Source organism: Phyllostomus discolor, chromosome 3, assembly GCF_004126475.2.
Source record: "Phyllostomus discolor isolate MPI-MPIP mPhyDis1 chromosome 3, mPhyDis1.pri.v3, whole genome shotgun sequence".
Classification (NCBI taxonomy): Eukaryota; Metazoa; Chordata; class Mammalia; order Chiroptera; family Phyllostomidae; genus Phyllostomus; species Phyllostomus discolor.
Window position 1 is genome coordinate 182,271,327 of NC_040905.2, and position 24,785 is coordinate 182,296,111.

General features: G+C 48.2%; 1 protein-coding gene and 1 non-coding gene across 8 annotated transcripts in view; both read right to left on the reverse strand.

Moving 5' to 3' along the window:
- Positions 1-311: 311 nt before the first annotated feature.
- The window catches only part of UBAP2 (ubiquitin associated protein 2), a 132,060-nt gene continuing 107,586 nt past the window's right edge, over positions 312-24,785 (reverse strand). For 4 of the 7 annotated variants that reach the window (XM_028508164.2, XM_028508174.2, XM_036021834.1 and 1 more), the window contains 16 exons: positions 22,175-22,449; positions 21,233-21,402; positions 19,978-20,191; positions 14,675-14,714; positions 12,392-12,575; positions 11,155-11,224; positions 8,188-8,371; positions 7,320-7,411; positions 6,957-7,004; positions 4,548-4,626; positions 4,126-4,331; positions 3,771-3,870; positions 3,581-3,688; positions 3,361-3,428; positions 3,087-3,278; positions 324-2,998 (listed from right to left, as the gene is read on the reverse strand). In XM_028508164.2, the coding sequence (XP_028363965.1) occupies positions 2,903-2,998; positions 3,087-3,278; positions 3,361-3,428; positions 3,581-3,688; positions 3,771-3,870; positions 4,126-4,331; positions 4,548-4,626; positions 6,957-7,004; positions 7,320-7,411; positions 8,188-8,371; positions 11,155-11,224; positions 12,392-12,575; positions 14,675-14,714; positions 19,978-20,191; positions 21,233-21,402; positions 22,175-22,449 (2,126 nt within the window). In that variant the 3' untranslated portion in view covers positions 324-2,902. Of the gene's footprint in view, positions 2,999-3,086; positions 3,279-3,360; positions 3,429-3,580; positions 3,689-3,770; positions 3,871-4,125; positions 4,332-4,547; positions 4,627-6,956; positions 7,005-7,319; positions 7,412-8,187; positions 8,372-11,154; positions 11,225-12,391; positions 12,576-14,674; positions 14,715-19,977; positions 20,192-21,232; positions 21,403-22,174; positions 22,450-24,785 lie in introns of all 7 variants that reach the window. The other 3 variants (XM_036021836.1, XM_036021837.1, XM_036021833.1) reach the window with 2 other exon arrangements.
- LOC114514681 lies at positions 13,236-13,317 on the reverse strand. Its single transcript, XR_003686100.1, has one exon. It is a non-coding gene; the product is annotated as a small nucleolar RNA SNORD121A (small nucleolar RNA).

Below are 24,785 nucleotides of genomic sequence, written 5' to 3' on the forward strand. Positions count from 1 at the left end.
TGGGCACACATCCTGTGGCAAAAGAAAACGTGAGCTTGTAACTTTCTTTTTAGGAGTTGAGGTCTCAGGCTAGAAACTTGTGCTCATTTGGTATAACAAGCTCAAGTCCTGCATTTTTTAGATTTCTTTTGATTCTAAAAGAAAGCCTCTCTGGGTGCTCATCAGGTCTGTGTTTTTTGAGGTTGAGTGGAGAAAATACAGTATCATGATTCCGTTGTTGCTTCTCAGTCTTCCCCTTTCTATTTCACATCATTCCAGAGTTCTTTGCTAAGCCAGACGGGTGTGGGGGGTTTTTGTCGGGTTTTTTTCTCCTTTTCCTTTCCTGATAGTATCTTCTTTCCTCTTCCCTGGTAATTATTTGCCTGTTTATTTGCTACTTCCTTATTTTGGGGACACTTATAATAAGAGATTGAAGGGGGAAATGTGTAGTTTCTCTACCGAAAATTATCTCTCCACCCCCCTCCCATCCTGATTTTAAGAAAAGTTTACGTTTACAAAAAGATTCAGATGCAATTTTCAACTCTTCTGAAACCAGCAGGTCACACCTGACTTTAATAGTTTTCTTAGCTGAAATTATAGGTGTTTTTTTCAGTTTAATTTATGAGAAAAGAATATCTGATGCATTTTGTGTTGAACTTCCCCTTTAGTGGTTCATTTTGTCTTTCTCTGCCCATCTGTCTACTAATAAAATGTGAAATAAAATATACCTGTATTGCTACTTCCCCATGGGATGACCCTCTTTTTTTTCCCTTTGTTAAAATTAAAGGTGGTCTCAGTATTTCTGCTGTTCCCTTGCAGATTATGCCCAGGACTCAGCTGATAAACAACAAAAACCAACTCTGGCTGACCTGCCTTTTATGACATTCGGTTCAGCTCACCTTGCAGAATATTCCCAATCCTTACCTAGCTTTAAGAAAGGTTATTGAAGACACAGCCATTTGTTAACCGTAATTCTGAAATAGGGCACAACCTGCCAGCACAAGTAGGTCAGTGGAAGGGATGGAGAGGTGTTCCACTGCCCTCCTTAGAAGGGCATTTGTTTTCACTGTCACTTACCTTGCGAACTTCCTGCTGATAACAGCAAGGATTAAACAGGAGATCACAGTTTAATAAAAGTTCCCATTTAGTTTCAGTTGTGGACACTTACCTGTTATTTTTAAAAGCCAGGATCCCAAACTGTGGATTAACAGCAGCGTGTGTCCAGTATGATGAAATGACCATTGATTTTTAGAGGTGAAGGCAGAAAAGGTAGAGAGTGGCCCTGGGCTGGTTTTTGGCATATTGATTTGACCAATACTTGACTTGAAGCAATACTCATTTTATTTGCTTATTTAGCCTAGTCAGCACCTGTAAGTCTGAGTTGCTAGCCAGATTGTAGCACAACTGTGCCTCAGACAACTGGTGAAAGCCGCCTCCTGCCGGACTCACAGGAATTGTTTATGGCCCTGGCTCCTCTCTGCCTGGTGGCTTGGAAGCAAGAGGGAGGACTGGACTAGTTGGGGGTGGGGTGGGGTCAGAATCCTGGTCCCAGGTGAACGGTTTCGTGTGATTATCTGGAGCAGATACTTAGCCCAGGATCCGCTTACCTACTTCATACCCCCCTGGCTCCTTAGTCACCTGTTCCACCACAGACTTTACTGTCAAACAACATTGAATGGTTGATGAAAACAAAGGTTTAGCTGTTCAAACTTACTCTCTCACAGGCCTAGAACCATGTCAGTAATTATTACTTTTGGTCTTTGGGAAAGAAATTACCCTGCCCTGGCATTCTTGTTGATGGAGTCTGCAAAGTTAACTTCGATAAACACTCCCCGTGCCCTGTCAGGAGCTTTTGCTATCCTTCCAGCTGTATCAGTTACCCTCCACTCCCTGGATGCTGACTGGGGCCAAGGCAAGAGAAGGGCCGAGCAAAGAAAGGAATACCAATTTAAGCCTTCACAACCTGTTGTCAGGAAGACTGTGACCACGTGAGCTCTTCTTCAGCCCTGTGGAGTCCAAGAGTCCCTGGAACCATAATGAAGACAGCCTTGACCCTGGGCTGTCCTTTAGTCACACCACACAGAGACTGTGCATGCTCTCAGAACTTTATTAGGTGGACTTTGGGCAAAAGAGAAAACCCCTGAAGCAGTTGTCCACCTGGTTCAGGACAACTGGAATTAGAGGAGCCTTTGCATGGAGACGTGCTCTCGTGGAGCATATCTTTGATTTTTTTAAAAGGGGAGCTGACTGGCTGAACATCTCTGAGCACAAAATCAGATTATTACTATAAAATGGTCAGCCAGAGGAAGGCAAGTCTTTGGGGACAAGACTAGACCAGAAGCAGATGCCCCTGCTCTGTGTGCCACTTCGATGTTGAGCAGGGGGATGTGCCTGCTGTTCCCAGATCAAGATTTGGCAGGAGGGAAACATGACGGATGACAAAAGGACCAGTTTCTCCGTAAGAGGGATAAAATAATTACACGGGGAAAAAACTCAAATAATGGTTTACAAGGGCACGAGTTAAGTCGTGATTCTTCATTGGTACCTGACCCCATTACCCAACCACCTTAATCTATCCCCTCCAGACACCGCCCCTAGCAGCCTCCTGGCAGAGGGGCTATGTGGAAGGCTTGAAGGCAGAAGGGGGGAGGGGGCTTATTTTGCTACAGTGAAAAGGGGCTTCAATGGAGAGCAGCACCTGCAACCCTCCCACTCCCCCAAGGTTTCTGTCACATTTACAAATACATACATAAATACATTACATACAAGCGAGTCTGGGAGGGAGGCTCCCCACAGAGGCTCGGCTGACACAGTTACACGTCTCAGGAATTCTAGGAAAGGGTGCTGGGCTCCCAGAAATGGGCTCCATGTGTTCTCTTCCGCCCAGGGCAAGCCCTCCCCCAGCCCACCCACTCTTCAGGGTTCAGTTTGTCCAGTATGGAGAGTTGCCGTAGGCAGGTTTGGAGGCTTGCGACTTGGGCTGCAGGGAGCTGGGCTGGCTGCGCTGACCCGAGCCACTCTGAGGAGGAGAGAAGGCTGTCAACTGTCAAGGCTGGAGCAGAACCCCGAACCCAGGGCACAGTGGCTGCTGCCATCACTGAGCTCACCTGGGCATCCTGGGGAAGGTGGTGGTGTAACAGCTGTGAGTGAGGCTGCTGGTGGGCGGGCAGGATGTGCAAGAATGGTGGGGGTGCATAACCAGGAGCTGCTCCAGGGGCCAGAGGCCCAGTGGAACCCAAGGCTGAGGGCAGGCTGAACGGTGGAGGGGTCCCTGCATGAAATCCCTGCTTGTCAAAAGTCTGTAGGGCAGAGAGACAATGGTGAGGACCAGCCTGGGTTACACCTCCCAACAACCAGTACACCCACCTGTTCCTCCTTCACCTGAGTCGTCTTGTAGACAGAACCAGTCATATCAGGTAGGCCAGTGGTACTTGAAGACACGGACACTCCTAGGAGAAAAAGCAGTTGTTCCCACAGCAGTTGATCCCAGCTCCAGCCACCCCACCTCCAGGGGCACTCTGGGGTAACCTTGCCTGAGAAGGAGCCAGGGAGGAGATAACTACTCTGAGCCTCAATCCTGGAAAGGAGGGGCAGACGCTACCTTTGCCAGGCCCAGAACCTGCAGACTTGTTTTGTGCCTGTGATGATCCACCATAGCCACCCTTGGTGTAGTCTCCCGCTGCTGTCCCCTGGGTCAGGTCATCATAACCTAGCATAGCAGGGTACAAGAGGCATGTGTGAGCTAGGCAAGCTTGTCCTACCCACATCTCCGTGCTGAGAGCACCCCTTACCTGTGCTGTAGCTGTGCTGGCCATAACCACCGGCCTGCTGAAAAGGGGTGGTAGGGGTGCTGAGGTTCACACCATGCTGCTTGGCTGAGGCTGGAGGGACCTGGTGGGCCAAGCAGGAGAGGCTTAAGAGGAGATCAGGTACCCCTGGCTTAGTGTGAGGCAGCAGGTGGCACAATCTCAAGGGGCCAGTGTTTATGAGTGATTCAACACATGCTGGATATAAAAATACATAGAGAAGCAACCTTCACCCCCATCCCAAACATTCCTGAAGGCCAGGTGAAACTCCCAGTGGGGTCATGCTCCCGTCTCTCTGCTTCTCCCCACAGCTGAAATTACAGCTCTCACAGATACTCACAAACATGGTGGGCCCATACTGGAAGGCACTGGGCACGCCTGTGTAGTAGGGGAGGCCAGTGTAGCTGTAGCCATGTGGCAGTGCAGGATTCAGAAAGGGCTGTTGGGGGGTGTGGTGGGCCTGGGATTGGCTCTGCTGTGCCTGAGCCAGTGTGGTAGGGGGCGCAGGGGATGCAGAGTCACCTCGGCCAAACTTCGTGACATCACCTAGGAAAAGAGGAACACTGATTCCAGTCACTTCCTTATCCAACCAGGAAAAAAAGCCAGATTACTTCCTGCAAACCAGAATAGGTCTGGCTGTAGACGCAACACTGGGGAGCTAGCAGGCCTCTCTCAGCCTTGGTTTCCAGACGCCTGGGATTAGCTACAGGCCAGTCTGATGCACAACCCCGCTCCACCCCCGTTTCCTGAACGAAGACTAACCTGAATATGGGTTATTAGTGAGACTCCCATCACGGCTGGCAAGGGCTGTGGGTGTAGCAAAGGGAATTCCGTAGTAATCCTAGGAGAGACCAGGGAGGCTCCATAAGCAGAACAGCCTTGCCCCACTTCCTGGACAGCGGGGCCCGGCAGGCAGCATAGGTACATGTGATGCCGCACTCCTGGGAAAAGCTAGGCCCCAGGGATGTCACGTGCACATTCACAAAGTAAATGGTGCTCGTTGGAGTGGTACAAGGTGGCAGCCACAAAGCACACAGCATGCAGACACCCTGACCAACTATCAGCCTTCCACAGGCAGAGCCACGGGAGGTCCAATCGAACACCCATTTGACGCTGCAGGTGGATGCTGGTGAATGCCAGTGGCAGAACCAACTCAGCTGGCATTTCCTACGTGAGATTCTAAAAAGCAGCTATGAAAGTTGACAGTAGAAACCAGAAAGTAGTCAGCAGGAGATGAGGTGCCTAAAGGGTTTAATGGGTCAGGGCAGCAATGCCCTGCACAAGTACAGGCAGGACCCCAGGTTAAGGTGCTGAACTGGTCTCTCATCACCCACTCTGCCCTGGCAACACTGACACCCCATAGGAGCGAGGGGAGGTATGGGCACCAAGAGGGCAAAACACAGCGGAGCTCTGTGGAAAAGGGGAGGCCCGCCCCGACCCTTACTACCCAGGACTTTGCAGCCCCAAACATCCCGCACCCTAGCCTGAGCCAAAAGAAGGTCCTTCTGCTTTCGTAGTGGGCAACAGTGCCTGATCAGAACCATCTTGGCTAGGAATGGCACCTACACTCCTCTTCAGTCTCATTTTCCAGAAAACTTGCAGCATCCTCAGCCCAGGACCCCAGGAGGAGGCAGGGCTAGGAAAACACAGAGCTGGTCGGAACACAACTGGGAACAGGCCTGGAGAACGCCCGGGACGGGGAGCTCTTTCATAGAAGAAAAGAAAACCCAAAGGTGGGAACAAAAGGGTGCCACAGGCTAAGGAATGACGAAGGGGAAAGTGAAAGCACTGTATCTCAAAAGGTAGGCTCAGCAGTGATTTCTTCTAAGGCACAAACAATAAAAGAAATACAAGGCAGATGACTCCTAGGGCTGGGATTCCAATGAGCCACTACTTGGGGGTCTGACTAGGACCCACATGCAGTGGCACTTGGGGCCACCTTTTGCATCCCATCCCTAATGCCCAGGGGCTCCTGGGCCAGATGGTTGTGAGCAGGAGTCCAGGGTCACTTCCAGCTTCCCCACAGACATCCCCTCGTGCTTTCAACATCCTTTCACTGGGGATGTGGGCAATGGCTAGAGTCCAGCAGACCCCTGGGCAGCAGTGTAATGGGCTGCTGGTTTGTGCATGGGACCCAGCTACCAGCCCCGCCTTTTAGATATACTTCAGCAGATGGAGGATGTTCTACTGTGAGCCAAGCGCTTCGGCCACTGGGAACAGGAGATGAAGGTAATACCTGCAGCTCCCTGAGCTCTCTGTGGCTAGTGGGGATGGGTGGGGGTGGGGAGTGGAGAGCATCACCAATGAGGAGGACAAACACCTCACTGGGGAAAAAACAGCTTCCCTGGGTAACAGAGAAGACCACATCCACCAGACAGGACACTAGTATCCAAACAGCTTTTTCTTCCCAACAATGTGGCAGAGAGAGGCCCTGGGCTGCTGAAAATTATCCGGTGTCTGGGAAACCAGAGCTGGAGAGCAGCGGTGATGCAGGAGCCTGCAGGCTGTCAGAGCAGGGAGCATGCTCTCCTCCGCTGCACCTGTTCAGCTGGTCGTCCCAGGCAGGGCCCAGTGCCTCACCCTTGCAGCAAGGGTCAGAACACAGAGGCAGCCCTGGCCTCAGAATGTGGCTGCAGCAACCAGGGAGACGCTGGGGCTAGCACTCTTGCAAACAGTGACGGCAGGCCAGACCCAGAAGGGCCCTTAAAGACTGTCAGCTCTAGCCACGCACTCAGCTGGGGACAGAAGAGAAGGTGCCATCACAAGCTTTACCAGTGCCCACTTCAGAAGCTGAAGACACTGAGTGGCACTGTGAAGAAAACTAACAACCCCAGGGGCAGGCAAACACCACGAGTCTTGTGTCATACAGATCTTCTTCTCCTTTTTCTTTTAAGGGGAAGATGAGAGAAGAGAACGACCCACAGTTAGTACAGGGGCTGTCTACTGGGGCCCCAGGTCCCAGGGGTCTACATGTTCCCCAGGGATGAGCACAGGACACTCATATATATGCCCCAGCTACAGACGTGCCGGCACAACTAACAAAAGGAAGCAGCTCCCTCAGCCTGAGGCAGAGTGTCCGGAGGGCCAGGCAGGGCGGCAATCCAGGCAAAGGGAGGAAGAACCTGTGAAAGAGCCTCGATCCCTGCACCGCCACGGCCATACCCCACTCACCACTGGCAGCCTCGACTGCAGCATCTGGAGCTCGTCATAGCCATAGATCTGTGTGAGGACCAAAAAGGGTGTTAGGGACCATGTATTACCCCTGGAACGCCCAGACCAATGTGGGGGCTAAACAGGATGGGAGGATAGGACACACTCAGGAGGGGGAACCTGGATGAGCTGCTCCGAGAAGATACCCTACACCTTGACGGAGCCTGGATGGGGGAGAAATACTAGGGGTACAACTGGCAGACATGGAAGGGCTCCGGGAAGGAGTGGCAGCAACCCACGGCCTCCTTTACCAGGTTCTGCCAAGTGCCAGCTCCCAAGGGCGGGGGGAGCTGAGGCTGGCCGGGAGCTCCCCCGTGCACTCACCGGGTAGGCAGGAAGCAGTCCTCCGGGGCCCACGAGGTACTGGTTGTGCAGCAGGGGAGGCACCCCCTGGGGCAGGTTGGGGGGTGCTTTGCCTAAGAAAAGTCAAGAAAAGTAAAGTGGCTGCCACAAACAGTAAGATTCCTCAGCTACTATGGGGCTGGGAGTGTTGAGCTCATGTCATAGTCCTGCCCTAACTGAGGCCACAGCCAAGAAGCCGGCGGCGGAGAGATACAGAGGGCCGTGCCTGTCCTGCCTTTGGGCTGTTCCCACACAGGGACGGAAACACTGCCGCCACCCTGCCACTCCTGAAGGTCACACTGCCCTGGACAAACCTCAACATAAAGAACCCGACCCCTCCTCAGAACAGGAGGAATGCTGGGCGGGCACTGCCAGGAGAGGGACAAAGCATGTCAAAGGTGGGTTTTAGCAGTTTCTACCCAACTACAGTTTGCCTGGCTCACACAGACTGCCCCGGTGTGGCTGACAGGCAGTTACATAAAAGACCAGAAGCCAGTGACATCTGCTCCCTGGCCCCTCTGTGTCACCATGTCATTGCAGCTCTAGGGATGAGTGAGAACAGAGAAGACTGGGGAGCTAGCTAGAGGCACAAAGGCTGCCAGGAATCCTGCCCAGGGGAGCCCATCCAAAAGACCCATTTCACCCATCCCCACCCACACCACAGGTGGAAGGACTGGGCCTCGAGAGGTCAGTGGAACAAAGAGGACAAGTGACCACGGCGGGCCAGAGGATGACTATGATCCTCTGAGGTGCATGGCATCCTGACAACCTCCGGGCATCCTCCCTGGGAAGCCAAGTGTGCACCTTTGAGGGGCTGGGGGGAGGTGGGAAAGGCCTCTGGGGCACACACCTGAGGTCACCAAGGGCGTGGCTCTGGTACCGCTGGGGGTGCTCGAGGTGGCCCCGCCCAGGCAGAGGCTATTCCCCGGGTTCACGCTGCTGAGCCCTGAGGACGCGGCACTCGAGGCGGAGGTCGCTGCTGTTGAGAAGGCGGCTGAGGACTGGAGGGGAGGAGTGCTCTCCACACTGGCGTGCTGGCGAAATAAAAAAGCCAGGACACATGGATCCGGGGGAAAGCATGAGAGGCTGGAGAACCTGGCCTGGCATCTGGGCCTGCAGTGTTGAGATTCTGACCTGAGGGGCTCTGTGCCCATGGCTTGTATGACCGCACACCAGCCTCCGTAGCCCCTCACACGGCAGTTAGGTGAGGCCATCGGAACACAACTTTTAAGTATCAGGACTACTAAAGCTGAGCTTTATAATCAAAACCGTACTAAAAATTCTTATAGTTGCTCGTGCTCTGGTACATGCACAGGGAATTGAAACCCCAAGTAAATCGTAAATGAACACAGACCGTCTGAGTATGAGGCGAGAACCCACTTCACAGAAAGCAAGTAGTCTCAGGAGAGATGAAAGAGACACCACAGGCAGCCCAGCCCCAGTCAGAGCCTTCTGGGGATGTCCTTCTGTCAGGCTACTCTGATCTGGAAGTCACAGGTGGCTGAGAGGCCTTTGCTCCAGAACCTGATGCCACTTTGCAGGCCACCAGGGCCTACCTGGAAGGGCACGGCCTGCCCCAATGCCTACTCAGTATGATCCACCCAGAAAGGATGGGTGAAACCAGAAGAAAGCTCTGCACAGTCTGTGTTCCAGGAATCCTGCCTAGCTGCTCGGCTTTGGCTGGTAATAATGTGGAAGAGATGTACCCAGTGGGGCAAAGCAAGGCCCAAAGAGGGAGGGAAAGGTTCTAGAAGACTGAGACCAGACTCCAAACCAGAACGTGTGCAGAACAAAGAATCCCAGAAACTCCTGAAGGAGAAGCCAGAGAAAAGGAAGCCTCGGGAGGAATGGGACCCCCTCGTGCTCTGCTTCCCATCGCACAGATCGCTCTGCAGGTCTTGCCTCAAAGGCTGCCCAACCCGGTGGCCTAAGGGCCCTAGCATCCAGAACTGGTTCTGTAAGATAAAGACAGGGAAAGTCATGGTCTCCTGGGACTCCCCAGGACTCCTCTCCTTCAGCCTAGACAGACAGAACCAGGGTGAGAAGAACCCAAGGAGCAGGGCAAGGGCTGTGCCAGAGGGCCCCACGGAGCAGGGCAAACCAGGCCAGAAGGCTCCATGGTCATCTGCGTGGGTCCAGGCTTCCTGCCAAGAGCAGCTTCCTAGAGAACCAGTTCCTGGTTTGCTGAAAGGAACACAAGCGGTATCCAGCAAACCTCTCCTACATCCAGCTGACCCTGACGGGGCTTTTCTCTCTGCGCCCCACACCCCAGACCTTCGAGGGCAACACGTTGCCGCAGTAACAGGCCTCCGTCTCGTTTAAAGGGCTCGCTCAGTGCGTCCGGTGGGGCTGCGCAGCCAGAGCCTCGGGAGTGGCCCTGAGGGCAGAGCCGCACCAAACCGCCCACGAGGACACGCAGATCAGGAGGAAACAAGACTGCCCTCGTAGCCTTCAGGTGGGGAAGGCCTGGCTTACACAATGTGACTAGGAAAGAGGGACTGACATATCTGACTATATAAAAATCAAAAATATTTATAAAACGACAAGTGTAGGGAAAAAAGGTGTGCTCTACATTCGAGGCCTCTACATTTGAGGACTACTCACCAGACCCCCGAATGCAGAATGCCTAGAAACAGACACCACGGACCTGACAAATAAATGAACAATATAAATTGCTCACGAAAAGGAAAAATAATGGCTTTCCGACATTGGGGGGGGGGGGGGGGCAGAGAGGAGGTCAACCTCATTCAGTCAAACATTATACTGCCAGGTCATTTTTCTATTAACACAATGGAAAAACAGAAACATTCAATAATTCAATAATACCTCCCTGCTCGGGGACCCTTCCACTCCAAACCAGGAGAGAGACATTTTGTTCTTTTTTCCAGGCACCTTTTTTCCCACCAATCTTTATGTTCAAGTCTCCTAGCATTTAGTTAAGTATCATCCCACTACCCTGCCGCATCTCCACCTCACAACCAGTCCTGCTCCGACCCAGCACAATCCAGACGGACTCCCACCACCGAAACCACGCTCTCAGGACTGGTTTCTGAGAAGCCACACTTCAACAACCTCCCTCTAGGGCCACTCTCTGGCACACCTGGACTTCCAGTGGGCACCCACCTGTGCTTCCATTCTCACCTCTCCACATTCCTACTTTGTTTGTTCCTCACTACCACCCTTCCTAAAGCCTCTGCCTTTGATTTGGGGGAAATGGCCTGAGATGGCCAAAGCGAACAGTGAACAGAACACCTACTGCCACAACTAGGACATGACCACAAACTGGAACGTAGCTACGCCGACAAGGGTAAGAACCAGGCCGTCAGTCTCAGAGAGCTACGCGTGTGCACACGGTGATATTCTGACATTGGGCTGCACAAACCAACAGAGGGTTAGCCAGGAAAAATGGCCTTGACTGAAGCTGACTTTTAGTGGAGCCCAAACTGAAGTTAGCAATGAGCCCACTTTCTTCTAAAAGCTTGCAAATAGTTCAACATAACATTTCCCAGAAAATAAGTCACCCCCGCTAGGCAGAAAGGTCTCCTATAACGAACAGAAAGTTCAGTGAATTCTTGGGACTAAATTCACCACCCATCACATATCAGGTCTGGGGAAGTAACTCCTCCACAGAGGCATGAACTTTGAAAGCAAATGTCTTCCACGGTGCTCCAACACATACTTAGGTTGAGACATCATAGCCAAACAACTCCAGAATATCTCAGACATTTAAAATCCACAAACTGAAGGCCCATATGCAGGTGACTAAGCTCCAAGCTCGCTGAGCAGGGCGGTGGAGGGGAGCCGAGAGGATACTTACTGTGTGGGACGTGCTCGAGGAGAGTGCTGCGTGTGCAGAGGAGAGGCTGCTCTGATGGCTGGGGAGTGAACTGGAAGACAAAACAGAGCATCACACATGTCCACCAGGGTCACCCCACAGGAATGGAGCCCCCCTGTGTCTGGGTGAGCAGGATATAAGCTGGCCCCGTCCCTTCAGCGGAAGCTTCAGCTTCACACCCATCACCTGGAAACCCAGTCCAGGGCATCTGGTGGTTAGAATGATCTAAAGGATCACCCGCCACAAGGCTCTGGAACATCCTGTCCCGGGAAACCTCCAGGCCAGCTTCAGTCAGCTGTAACCACCTGCTCTTTATACTGGAAAAAGAACAGGACTGCACTAAGAGCACTCAGGAGCAGAGACCCCATTACATCTGTGTGTCGGAAGGAAGTTCCTACGTTCTATCGCACATGCCAGATTCAGAGCCAAGTGCCATCAAATCCAGAATTCGATTCAAATGCTTTTGCTCCTGGCTTAAAGCGAGAAAGAGGTGAGCTCTCCTTAGAAGACACAGGGCGATGCCCTGACTGGTGTGGCTCAGTTGGTTGAGCCTCATCCTGCAAAGTGAAAGGTCATCAGTTTGATTCCCGGACAGGGCACATGCCTGGGTTGCACGCCGGTCCCCAGATGGGGGCGTGCCAGAAGCAACAGATTGATGTTTCTATCTCTAATATCGATGTTTCTCTCCCTTTCTCCCCTCTTCCTCTCTCTTCAAAAATAAATCAATAAAATATTGATTAGGTAGGGTGGGGGAGACACAAGGTGAGAGCCAGGTGAAATCCATTCTCCTACACCCTGTTGTAGCAACCCGATCTGTGAAGCCATGACAAGTGCGAGTCGCAGACCTGCTCGGAAATCCAAGGGCACTCTCAGTCTGCATCAGGGACAGGAGCCCAGAGATGGGAGGAGGAGAGGCTCAGCTAGTGGCACCCTCCTGGGGGTCGAAAAAGAGCAGCAGCAACCCCCTGGCTCCACCCTATATTCCCAAGGGGCCGAGTGCTCTGTGATAGCAGAGGCGCGCGCTATAAGCAGGCAGTTTTCATCTCCGGTGCTTTGGTGACTCCCCCCAGCCCAAACCTACTGTAGAGCATTATTGCAAAGGCCAGCATGCCGTGCTAGGGGCAACAAGTAGGTTTAGCTCACGGAAAGAGCCTTCTGTGAGGGCTCCAGGACTTCACCCCAGTGTGCCTCTCACTCTGGGCCCATATTTTCCTCATACCTGCTAAGCTGGGAGAGGGGGCTGCTGGACAGGTCACCAGGCTGGGACAAGGAGGGCAAAGTGGCAGTGTGCTGAGGTGCAGAGGGTAGAAGCGTATTGCAGGAGGTGGTGCTGGGCAGGGAGCCCACAGATGGGAGAGCGGAGGGAGGGTCTGTTGTCTTTGGAGCTGGAACGGATGAAGCAGCTGAAAGAAACAGATCTGTTTAATTCCAGATCCAACCACGAGTGTCTGAAATGAGCTCAATGTCTATGACATGTCAGGCTCAGTTGAGACATATACAAAGTTACATCCCCCACAAAAAATGCCCAACCGTGTCTCCAGTCTTCTGTCAGACACAACTACCAGAAGGACACACGATGGTAAAATGCACAGGACCCAAGCAGAGCAGGAAGTGACATATTTATCATCATAAACTGTCCTGTGATGGGGACATACTTCTCCCAACTGAAGGAAGCTGGTCAACCCTGAAGCCACACCCAGAAAGAGGCTCTGAGCTTGATATACGTAATTATAAAGTGAGGCAAAATTTCCTTAAAAAGTACAACAGGCAGCAGTGAAAATCTGTCCACCCAAGGCCTAGGTCTTTGCTTCTATCAAATAGGTATCAAACCAAGCTGACCGTGTGAAAGCTCAAAGCCAATTTAGGGCAGGTGGGTGGGGGCGGAGAGCCCATGGTCCACACACCGCGGAGATCCAAATGCCTAAAATCTGCAGAGAGAGCCCACGGCTGCTGCCCAACACCTCTTCTCACAGGCAGAGAGCACTTCCTCCACTTGTGCTTGAAGACTCTAACCTGAGAGGACACCAGGCTTTCAGAAGACCAGGAGTGCACCCATCCTAACTGCAGAAAAGACTCAGTTTTAGTGCTGTCCACACATACAAGTCGGATATGTGCTTGGAAACAAAGCATCACTGTCTTTTCCAGTCAGGAAGGAGGAGGACTTGACCCTCCTGCAGCACGCCCTGGAAGCCAGGAGAAAACACCAGCTTCTAAAGGGAAGGACAGTCTGAAAACTAACACAGGCAGCGACAGTCCCAGCACACGGTGCGGTCAGTTCTTTCCTGAGGCGGGCTCACTACTGACATCCTATCCCACATACGACACCTGTTCTTACAGAAACCAGATGAACGCACCACCCTGACCTAAAGCTCAGATGCCAGAAGTCCAAGCCTTCGATCACGCTGACGACAGGTCCACAAAAAGCTGCCTGAAGAACAAGCGTGTGTGTGAGTGGGAGAGAGACAGGAAGTGGGAGAAGAGAGTGTGGGAGATAAAACCTACCTAACATGCATGCTATATTTTCCAGACATTTCATATCTTACTATCTCATTTAAATGTCTCCAACCAATCTAGGACACCTCTATGCACTCTCAACCCCATATCTGCACAAAAGACACTTGCTGCCTTGGCTTCTGAAATAAGAACTTCTCTGACATTCAAGGTTCTCAGAGCTTATCGGTGCTTCTCCAAACAGCAGCCGGGCAATACCAAGGCTCTGGGCAAACCATACATGTCATTTCAGTTCCTACTGAGGCCCAGTCCAGGCCTGATAAAATTCTATGCCTGTGTTCCAAAAAATAACTGTAAATAAGGAGAGTCTTTCTGGCTTCCATACTCAATACCCACTTGCCTTACTGAATGGTCAATGAAAATCACCATAAACAATCACAGATAGGCTAGCCAAGAACAAAAAGGAAAAGGAAAAAGAAACACCTAACAGGGATTCACCTGCACCATATCCAGTGATTACTTAGCTGTACTGGAACTGGCAGGGGTGGGGGTGGAGAATCCCCTCATTTTCTCCCAAGTCTACAGTGAGCAACATTTCCTCTCGCTTCCTACCAACCATCGGGCAGAATCTGCAGGCAACGAACATGTCTTTCTGAGCCAGCACACCAGTGTCTGCTTCAGGAGTCTTGTACATTATTCGGGTGGGGGTCCTCTGACCATCTTAGAACCTGTGTCTCTGAACAAAGCATCTTTTAAATCAATGCTCCACTCTAGGTGCAGTCTGACTAAGGCAGAATAATATGAGATTACTTCATTTCTGATAATACCACCAGCTACGAACTGGTCCCAAGGGAATCTATAGCTGAACTTCTAACCCCCACCAAAGAAAGGATGCCAACAATGGATGAGAAGTAGCTGTCAGAAAAAAATTCAAAAGGACTATTTTTGTAGAATTAGACGTTAACCTACTGTGTTCCCCATCAAGTCAGCGATGCCCATTTTCGCTTGGTTTCCACCACCCATGACAAAACTAGGTAGCCTGTACACTTACTGTCTATCGTCTGCTGACTTCGACCACCACCATGTCCATTCTGTAAGAAAGAGAAAATAAGGTAAACCCAGAAAATCAAAAAAACTCAGACGACTTTCTTTTGGGGTATAGGCACAAACACACGAATCATCATCAAGGCCTGTTTTATTTTGTCTTTTTATACAATGAGGGGCATTAGGACAAATTGTTAATAAATCCCAAGGAGCTGACAATTTTGAAAATCATACTGGGAATTTAGAGAAGTTAACAAGGATATGACATTAAGACCCAAATCACGGAAAACAGTCCTAAAATTAAGCATTATGAAGAACTTTGGAACTCTCATTATATTGAAATCACCAGAAAGAAGCCTTTTTGTCTCATGTATACTCTTGCCTCCTGAGTATCAATCATGCAACAAAGAAAAAGTTTCCAAATTACAAAACGAAGATAGCTTTCAAACAAGGAATGATTTTTTATGTTAACAGCAAAGGGTTCTAAGAGGAAAAGAGATGTTACTTTGAAAATGGCTTTTCTGAACTGAGTAGGGGAAGAGTGGGTTAGGACAGTGTGGTAGTCCCAAAAAAAGAAGAACATGAAAACAACTGGTTTGAGTTTTAACCGTAAGGCATTTCATTAGAGCCAGCTCACATGGGGAACTTCTGCTTCCGCAGATCAAGCAGGGGAGACAGGGTGTGGAGGGATCGCTAATGGAGTCCACGAGCTTCAGACACGGCCCCCAGGGGCAGCAAGAGGCTAACAGAAATGCCCTCCTTACAAATGTCTAAACCACTAAAGAAAAAGACAAACCTTACAGCTGTTACCTCTACATTAACCCAAATCCAGTACAATTTCTGTTCATGAAATGTTGTTTACAACACACTTTATTTTTTAAACAGTTTGAAATTATTTACAAGAAATGTAAACAATAAAATAATTGCAAGGAAAAAACCCCATCAGTTTAAAAGGTTAGAGTTGGGGAAAGAGAAACATAATGATGGGCAGAGAGCAACCAAAGCTCTATGCTTCTGCCACTCTCCCAACTAAGACCACTGCTCAGGAAACACAGACACGCGGCGGAGAGCATGCACATCCTCAACAGCGCAAACCCTGGCACACGAAGAAGCCTTCTCAAAGTTACACCAGACCAAAACGATAGAAAAGGGGAATGGGAAACAGCCGTCATCAGACCTGAGGAATATTTCATTCCACCTTGAAAATTATATTTAAAACACAAACAACAGACAACCCAACACAACACAGGGTTGGGGGGGTCACATTATTGTGTTGGGGAAATGCGGGGCAGCAGAACGGTGTTAGTCCAAGTAAAGTATCAAATGGTCAGGAAAACCAGAGAACTGTAGGGGTTTGAGTTTAGCTAGCCAAGCCAAGAATGAGTGAACAGTGGTATGTGTAAGCAAAAGGAGAGGTAAAGTCAGAGCTGGGGTTGAGGTATTGTGGAGGTAAAGATTTAAGCTTGGATAGTATGTAGTCTCACATGTTTAGAAACTGTACAGACCAGCACTGCCCAAGGGGATGCTCTGCAGTAATAGAAATATTCTGGCTTCTGGCCAAGATGGAAGTGTAGGTAGATACGTGTCACTCCTCATACACAAAAAAGAAGGATAACAACCAATATGCAAACAGGAAACAACCAGAACTGCCAGAAAATCAAACTGTATGGAAGTCCAACAACCAAGAAGTTAAAGAAAAGAAACATTCCCTCCTCGTGCTGGTAAGAGGGATGGAGATGGGCAGCTGGGGCTGCAATGTGGCGGCTGGCAGACAGGGTGGGTGAAGCAGCAGCTTGCAGACCAGGTGGTCCCACACTGGCATCAGCTGGGAAGAACAACTGGGGAGTGAGACAGACTGTACAACCCAGGGTTCCAGTGCAGGAAACAAAGCCTCAAAACCTCTGGCTGTAAAAACCTGTGGGTTGTGGTGGCAGGAGGACCTCCCAGTCCCATAAGAGAGTCTACTGGAGGGGGCCACAGGATCCTAGAATGTACACTAGCACACCCACCCGGGAATCAGCACCTGAATGGGCACAATCCACTTGTGGGAAGTGAAGGTAGTGACTGAAAACGGGTAAGAACCAAGCAAGCTACACTGTTCCCTCTCTGACCCCTCCCCCACAATGCAATGAAGCAGGTTGCCCTGACCTGGTGAATACCTAAGGCTCTGCCCCTCAGAATGAAACAGGTGTGCCTAGACAAAGAAATATGGCCCAAATGAAAGAACAGATCAAAATTCCAGAAAAAGGACTAAGCAATGAGGAGACAGCCAAGCTGTAAGATGAAGAGTTCAAAACACTGGTAATCAGGATGCTCAAAGAAATAAATGAGTACAGACACAAAATAAAGGAAGGAGTAAAGGCTATACAAAGTGAAATAAAGGAAAACATACAGGGAACTGACAGTGAAGAGAAGGAAACTGGGACTCAAATCAATGATTTGGAGCAGAAGGAAGAAATAAACATTCAACTGAAACAGAATGAAGAAACAAGAATGCAAAAAAATGGAGAGGCCTCAGAACCTCTGGGACAATTTTAAATTCCAATGCCGACTCATAAAGGTGTCAGAAGAAGAAGAGGAAGAGCAAGAAATTGAAAACTTATCTGAAAACATAATGAAGGAGAACTTCCCCCATCTGGCAAAGGAAATAAATATGCAAGTTCAGGAAGCTCAGAGAGTCCCAAGAAGTTGGACCTAAGGAAGCACACACCAAGGCACATCATAATTATATTACCCAAGATTAAAGATAAGGAGAGAATCTTCAAAACAGCAAGAGAAGAGGAGACATTTACCTACAAAGGAGTGCCCATAAGACAATTAGCTGATTTCTCAAAAGAAACCCTGCAGGCAAGAAGGGGGTGGAAAGAAGTATTCAAAGTCATGAAAGGCAAGGACCTACATCCACGATTGCTCTATCCAGCAAAGCTCTCATTTAGAATGGAAGGGCAGATAAAGTGCTTCCCAGATAAGGTCAAGTTAAAGGAGTTCATCATTACTAAGCCCGTATATGAAATGTTAAAGGGGCTCATCTAAGAGAAGATCAAAACTATGAATACTAAAATGACAACTCACAAACATCAACATGTGATCCTAAAACAAAAAAGCAAACTAAGCAAACAACTAGAACAGAAACAGAACCACAGAAATGAAGATCACATGGAGGGCTATCAGCAGGGGAGTGGAAGGGGGAGAGAGGGGGGAAAGGTACAGAGAATAAGTAGCATAGATGGTAGGTAGAAAATAGACAGGGGGAGGGTAAAAATAGTATAGGAAATGTAGAAACTGAAGAACTCATATGTATGACCCATGGACATGAACTAAGGGGCAGGGAGAATGCTGAAGGTACTAAAGGGAGGTAGGGTGCAGGGCAGAGGGGGATAAAGCTGAGGAAAAAAAAAACGGGACAACTGTAATAGCATAATCGATAAAATATACTTAAAATATACCATATGTGCACATTCCTATATTCTAGCCACTAACCATATATGTGGATACTGGGCATTTAAAATATGGTTAGCCCTGGCCGAGTGGCTCAGATGGTTGTAGAATGTGCCTGTGACAACAGTAATAGGTTGTGGGTTTGATCCCCAGTCAGGGCATGTATGGGAGGTATCCAATCGATGTTCCTCTCTCACATTGCCTTCTCGCTCTTTCCCTTCCTTTTTCTCTAAAGCCAATAAACATATCCTCAGGTGAGGATTAAACAGAGTGTCCAAGGAATTGAACTTTTGTTTGTTTAATTTAAATAAACTACTACATGTGGCTAGCGGTTACCAGATTGGAAAGCACAGGAATAAACTTTATGTTAAAGATGACAGGTCAAAAATACGTGGCTTTTAAATAGACGTGGACAAAATGAATATTCCAAGGGCGCCCTTCTCTTCCCACTAAGTCTGTCAGTTGTGACACTGACAGACAGGCAAAGGCCCTATAGGGAAGAGATTAGAAACAGTCCCTGGAGAATCAAAACAAGCTCAACGGAAAAGGCCCAAAGGGGCTGACGGGGGAGTTCACCTACAGAAGCGGCCTCCCCATGCTTCCCGCAGGAGCGCTCAGTCAGTCGCATCCCAGCCCACCCCAAGCCGGAGCCCTTAGTCAACCTTTCAGTTCAAGTAGGCAGCCTGAAATCACAGGATATTTGAGGAATATATGTAACATAAAAGATAAAAAACAAATAAAAGTTAGTTTAAAAAATATATTTTAAGTAGAGATGTATAAATATCTCCACATGGGGCGTGAACCCACGTGGCTCGGTTGGGCATCATCCTACAAAGCAAAAGGTCTCCAGCTGGACTGCCAGTCAGGGCACAGGCCTGGGTTGCAGGTTCGTTCCCTAGTCAGGGCACGTACGAGAGGCAACTGATCCATGTTTCTCTCTCACATTGATATTTCTTTCCCTCTCTCCCTTTTCTTCCCCCTTCTCTAAAAATAAATAGAGGGGAGGAAGGGGGGGAGGGAGGGGGGAGAGGAAGAGGGGGCAAAGACCCTAAATTTCTGCTAGGCCAATTCATCTATTTTAATATTTTTATGTTATCATCTGTTTTTTTAATCCTCACCGGAAGACATCTTTATTGATTTTAGAGAGAGAGGAAGGTGAGAGGAGAGCAGGGAGAGAGCGTGCACACCACCAATCGCGTGCCTTCCACACATACCCTGATGGGGATCAAACTTGTAGTCTTTTGGTGCATGGAACAACGCTCCAATCAACTGAGCCACTTGGCCAGGGTTGTTTTTTTTTTTTTAAGATTTTGTTTACTTACTTTTTAGAGAGAGATGGAGGGAGAAAGAGAGGGAGAGGAACATCAACTGGTTGCCTTCCATACGCACCTCGACTGGGACCAAACCTGCAACCCAGGCACATGCCCTCCCTGACCAGGAATTAAACCAGCAACCTTTCACTTTATGAAATGATGCCCAACCAACTGAGCCACACCAGTCAGGTCCCAGCCAGGGCTATTATTTTCCACTTTTTAAAGTGGCTCTCACCAATAAAGCTTGAATATCTTTGCTTTACAAAGAACTAAAATATTTCAGATAAGATTATAGACCCCTCTTACCTCATCCAAACCACTGCTTATACCACATTTCTGGGTCCATTTACCCACACTCCTGTGTGTGAGGTGCTTGAACAGCAAATTTCAAATGAGATGCCTACTGTTACCAAATTCAACAAACTACAAGGATGCTACTCAAATGGTTAGACAACTTATAAAAATGGTTACAACTTGTAGAGTCAATTGAAAAGCTTAATTTCCCAAACTACACCCTGAGCTCCAAACAGGACAAGAAAAGACCTGAAAGACCACTTACTGTGACAGTTCCTGGAGCTGACTCCGATGAACTCACAGAGCTTTGGTATGCAACCCTGTTATGCACAGAACTCGGGTCATAGGAGGAAGACGTTGTTACTGGACTAGTGGAGCTCAGGGATGAGCTGGTCAGACTGGAGGAGGTAATGACTGAAGTTGTATAGGTAGAGTTCTGTACTGCACTGGTCATTGGTAGAGAGGTATTCAAAGAATCACTGCAAAGAATAAAAGGTATGAGACATAAATTTGTGTCAATTTCCATGGCTTCATGACATAGAACTATTTTGTCACTTTGTCATACTCTAAATTAAATAAATGTGTATACAACCACAAGTTTATACTACTGCATTCTTTAAAGTTATTAACAATGCAATGAAGATTCAAAACAATCCCCAGTCCAACTCCACCCTCCAAAAAAGACCAACCTAATTTAATTAACATAAGGGGTGAGCTTTAAGATTTAAGGAATCCAGATGCCTTGAAACCAACTTTAGAAAGGGAACCCAAGCAAATATCAGGTTTGGGCTTTGGAAAGTGGGAAGATTAACTAATGTAATAAAATCTAAAATCTGGGCTTCTCTATTTATAAAATATTCCACTGAAGGAAAGTAAGTGTTGGCAAGATGTGAAAAACTGCACCCCTCAGAGATCACGCCTTGAAATATAAAACACAGCAGCCACTAGGGGAAATGCTTGATGCTTCCTCAAATGGTTAAATGTAAGTTACCATATAACCCAGCAATTCCTAGTTATATACCCAAAGAACCAAAAGAATTCAAAACCTATAACTGAATGTTCTTAGCAACATGATTAATCCTAACCAAAACGAGAGAATCTGCATGTCAGTCAACGATGAATGAATGAATGTGGTATGTGTGCACAACAAAGTATTACTGGTAAACAAAGTGCATACACGCTACAACACAGATGAATCTTGACGACACTATGCTAAGCAAAATAAGTCAGTGGCAAACAACCATAAATTCCATGATTCTAGGTATAGGAAACATCCAGAATAGGCAGACCCAGAGACAGATTACTGGTTGCCAGGGGATGAGGGGAGGGGGAGTTGGGCACAGGGTTGCTTTTTAGGATGATGAAAGGAAAGTTTCCAGGTTAGGTACTGGTGAGGGCTGCACAAACCCACTACTATAAGGTGTACTGTCTGTCTCCACCAGGTGATTTCATAAGTTCTATTCACCTTGCAAACAAAAGACTTACGTCAGTCAAAACCACAGAAGTGGGGAGTTATATACCTTAAAGACTTCGAATATAAGCTGATGGGAATCTGGTTACTGTTTTCACTGCTTGCAGCTGATCCAAATTCAGAGAGAGAAGACTCTGATCCAAATTCCAAGGCGCCAAACTGAACATTCAATCCTGTGACATCTGCTGAGCCAGGCATTTCCACCGCAGACGCTGGGGTCTGTAAAGCAAAGCCACCATGTCAGGAAGAGAAGTCATGGATGCCAAGTCCTGAAGGCCTACACCAGAGCCAAGGGAGTGCTGGGCTCCTAGGGCACACCTGGCAAGTCTGAGGAACAAGGAAAGAAAGGCAAAAAGGAAGGAAAAGGAATCGCATTTTAAAAAAAAAGAGTTAGAAGGGAAAACAGCAAAGAAAACCCAATATTTAGCAGAATGGTCTGTATGACCAACTGCTTCCTTAGAGTGGTAAGGGGGAGAGGGGCTGTGGTTGTGGATGAGTTGGAGGAGAAGAACTCCTTAAAGCATTATCTGGCCAAAGACCCACTCATCCTCCACCCATGGGACACAGCCTCACACACACAGGACCATCACATTCTGTGAGCCAGACCCTCTCATTTCAGTCAGTCTCTTTCTATTCCCTCTAATATTAGCCCAGTCACTCAGAAACAGCCAATTCCCCATAAAGCAGTAAGCTAATATGTTTGAAAAATAGTATGTATATCCAGTTTCTCGGACTTGCTAACATAACACTTAAGCTAAACGTTAAAATAACACATTTTGCTGTATATAATGTGCTCCTGTGTATAATCCACACCTGTGTTTTGTGCACATTATACACAAGATTATTATACCCTTGGTATGCAATAATTATACCCATGTATAATACTCATCCTCTTTTTCCCTCTAAAAATTTGGGCAAAAAAGTGCACATTATGTACAGCAAAATATGGTACATCCACCTTGGGACTGTGACTTCACAATAGAAAACCCACCTTAGAAGCTGGAGGTATCCGACGCTTAGTGAGTTTGATGTGTTTAGGCTGAGACTGGTGGGCAGACACAGCGATGTTTTCAACAGTCAGGCTGGGAAGCTGCAAGAGTTTGTTCACAGTGGAGGTGCTGTCTCTGGGTGCTGACTCTCGGAGTTTCACCTGGGGAGGGAAGGACTCCAACCCAGGAGGAGGACCAGTGACTGTCTGAGTCTGGTGCTGCTGTCGCTGGCTCAACTGGCTAAGAACTGGGGATGGTTCAGGCTGAGATTTAAAGTCTAGGAAATATGTAAAGAGGGGGTAAAAGAAAAAGAGAAGAAGCAACAATTAATTATTTGACACATGGGCTTACACCACCCTCTTCCACCATCACTGGCAGTAAAGAGTTACAGTCATCACTAGTTTCTGCCAGCCATCTTCTAGCTGAATCCCATCAGTGTTCTCTGGAAAGGCGTGCACGCTCAAGCGTGCGTAAGGAATGTGCAGGGATAGTCAAAAGTAGGTTTACAGATGAGTACACAAAAGACAATTTGTTCTATTGTTATTATTGGATTATGTATTTGTATTACAACTGTGACCCCATTTTTAATTACATTTTATTGACTATGCTATTACAGTTGTTAATTTTTTCCCCTTTGTCCCCTTCCACCCAGCACCCCTCACTCCCTCAGGCAATCCCCATACCATTGTTCATGTCCATGGATCCCGCATGCAGGTTCTTTGGCTACTCCATTTCTTATATTGTACTTTACATCCCCATGGCTATTCTGTAACTATTTGTACTTCTTAATTCCTTCACCTCTTCCTTCATTCTCCCACATCCCCCTCCCATCAAGCAACCACCAAAATGCTCTCTGTATCCATGATTCTGTCTCAGTTCTTCCTGTTTGCTTAGTTTGCTTTTTAGCATCAGTTGACAAGTATGTATTTATTGCCATTTTATTGTTCATAGCTTTGATCTTCTTTTTCTTAAATAAGTCCTTTTAACGTTTCATATAATAATGGTTTGGTGATGAACTCCTTTAGTTTTTTCTTGTCTAGGAAGCTCTTTCTCTCCCTTTAATTCTAAATGCTCTCTATGCTTTGTAGACCAATCTTGGCTGTAGGTCCCTGCTTTTCAAGACATGAATATTTCTTGACAATCCCTTCTAGCCTGTAAAGTTTCTTCTGAGAAATCAGCTGACAGTTTTATGGGAACTCCCCTCTAAGCAACTACTTTTCTGTTCTTGCTTTTAAGACTCTCTCTTTATCTTTAACCTTTGGCCTTTTAATAATGATGTGCCTTGGACTGGGCCTCTCTGCATCCATCATAATTGGGACTCTCTGTGTTTGTTAAGACTTGCACGTCTATTTCCTTCACCAAATTCTTTCACTATTTTTTTCAGATAGATTTCCAATTTCTTGCTCTTTCTCTTCTCCTTCTGGCACCCCTATGATGGAAATGTTGGAACACCTACAGTTGTCCCAGAGGCTCTTTATACTATCTTCATTTTTTTTGGATTATTTTTTCTGCTTGTTGTTCTGCCTGGTAGTTTTTTGCTTCCTTATGTTCCAAATCATTGATTGGATTCTTAGTTTCATCCACTCCACTGTTGCTTCCCTGTAAATTGTTCTTTATTACAATTAGTGTATCCTTTGTTTCTGACAAGGTCATTTTAATGCTGCTGAGGTCCTCACTAAGTTCCTTGAGCATCCTTATAAACAGTGTTTCTGAACTCTGCATCTGATAGATTGCTTATCTCCATTTTGTTTAGTTTCTTTTCTGGAGTTTTGATCTGTTCTTTCATTTGGGCCACGTTTCTTTGTCTCCTCATTTTGGCAGCCTCCTTGTGTTTGTTTCTATGTGTTAGGTAGAGCTGCTTTTGACTCCGTATCTTGGTAGTGTGGCCTAATGAAGTAGATGTCCTATAGGGTCCAGTGTCACAGCCTCCTCTATCCTCAAGCTGGGTAATGAGGTGCACCCTTTGTGTGGGCTGAGTGCACCCTCTTCTTGTGGTTGAACCTTGGTGGCTGTTGGCAGATCAGTGGGAGGAATTTCACCAGGCCAGTCAGCTGCAAGGCCTGGCTGTGACTACTGATCACCAACCTCCATCCTCTGTGGAGGATCAGCTATACAAGGGGCAGGGTGGTGATGCTCCCATGTGGTCTGTAGCTGTCCACTGGATGCACTGGCCCTGGATGCATGGATTTCCCGGGTGGTACAGGCCAAGGTCAGCCCCCAACTGTGTTCTCCCCAGGGCCACTCTGCATGAGCTATAAAGCAGTCTGAGATGGCTACTACTTGTGCTGGGCTTGAAGATTCCCAGATGAAGCCAAAGTATGAATCTAGGTTGGCTGTTGCTAGTGCCAGAACTGGGACTACTTCGCAAGAGGTATGGGGGCTAGGTGCTTCCTTAGTCTGGCAATTGCTTGCTTGATAGGATTCAGGAAGCTGTGAGACATGAGACAAGACCAGCCTTCATATGGAAAAGTCATGGTTAACAGTTTGGTTGGGCCCATAAGGTGGGTGGGACAGAGTCTTGGGGATCTCAAGGGCAGGGCAAACAGTGTTAACTAGGCTGATGGAGTCTCAGATATGACACTGGCCTGCTGCCTCTGTGGCTCCTTGGGGTGA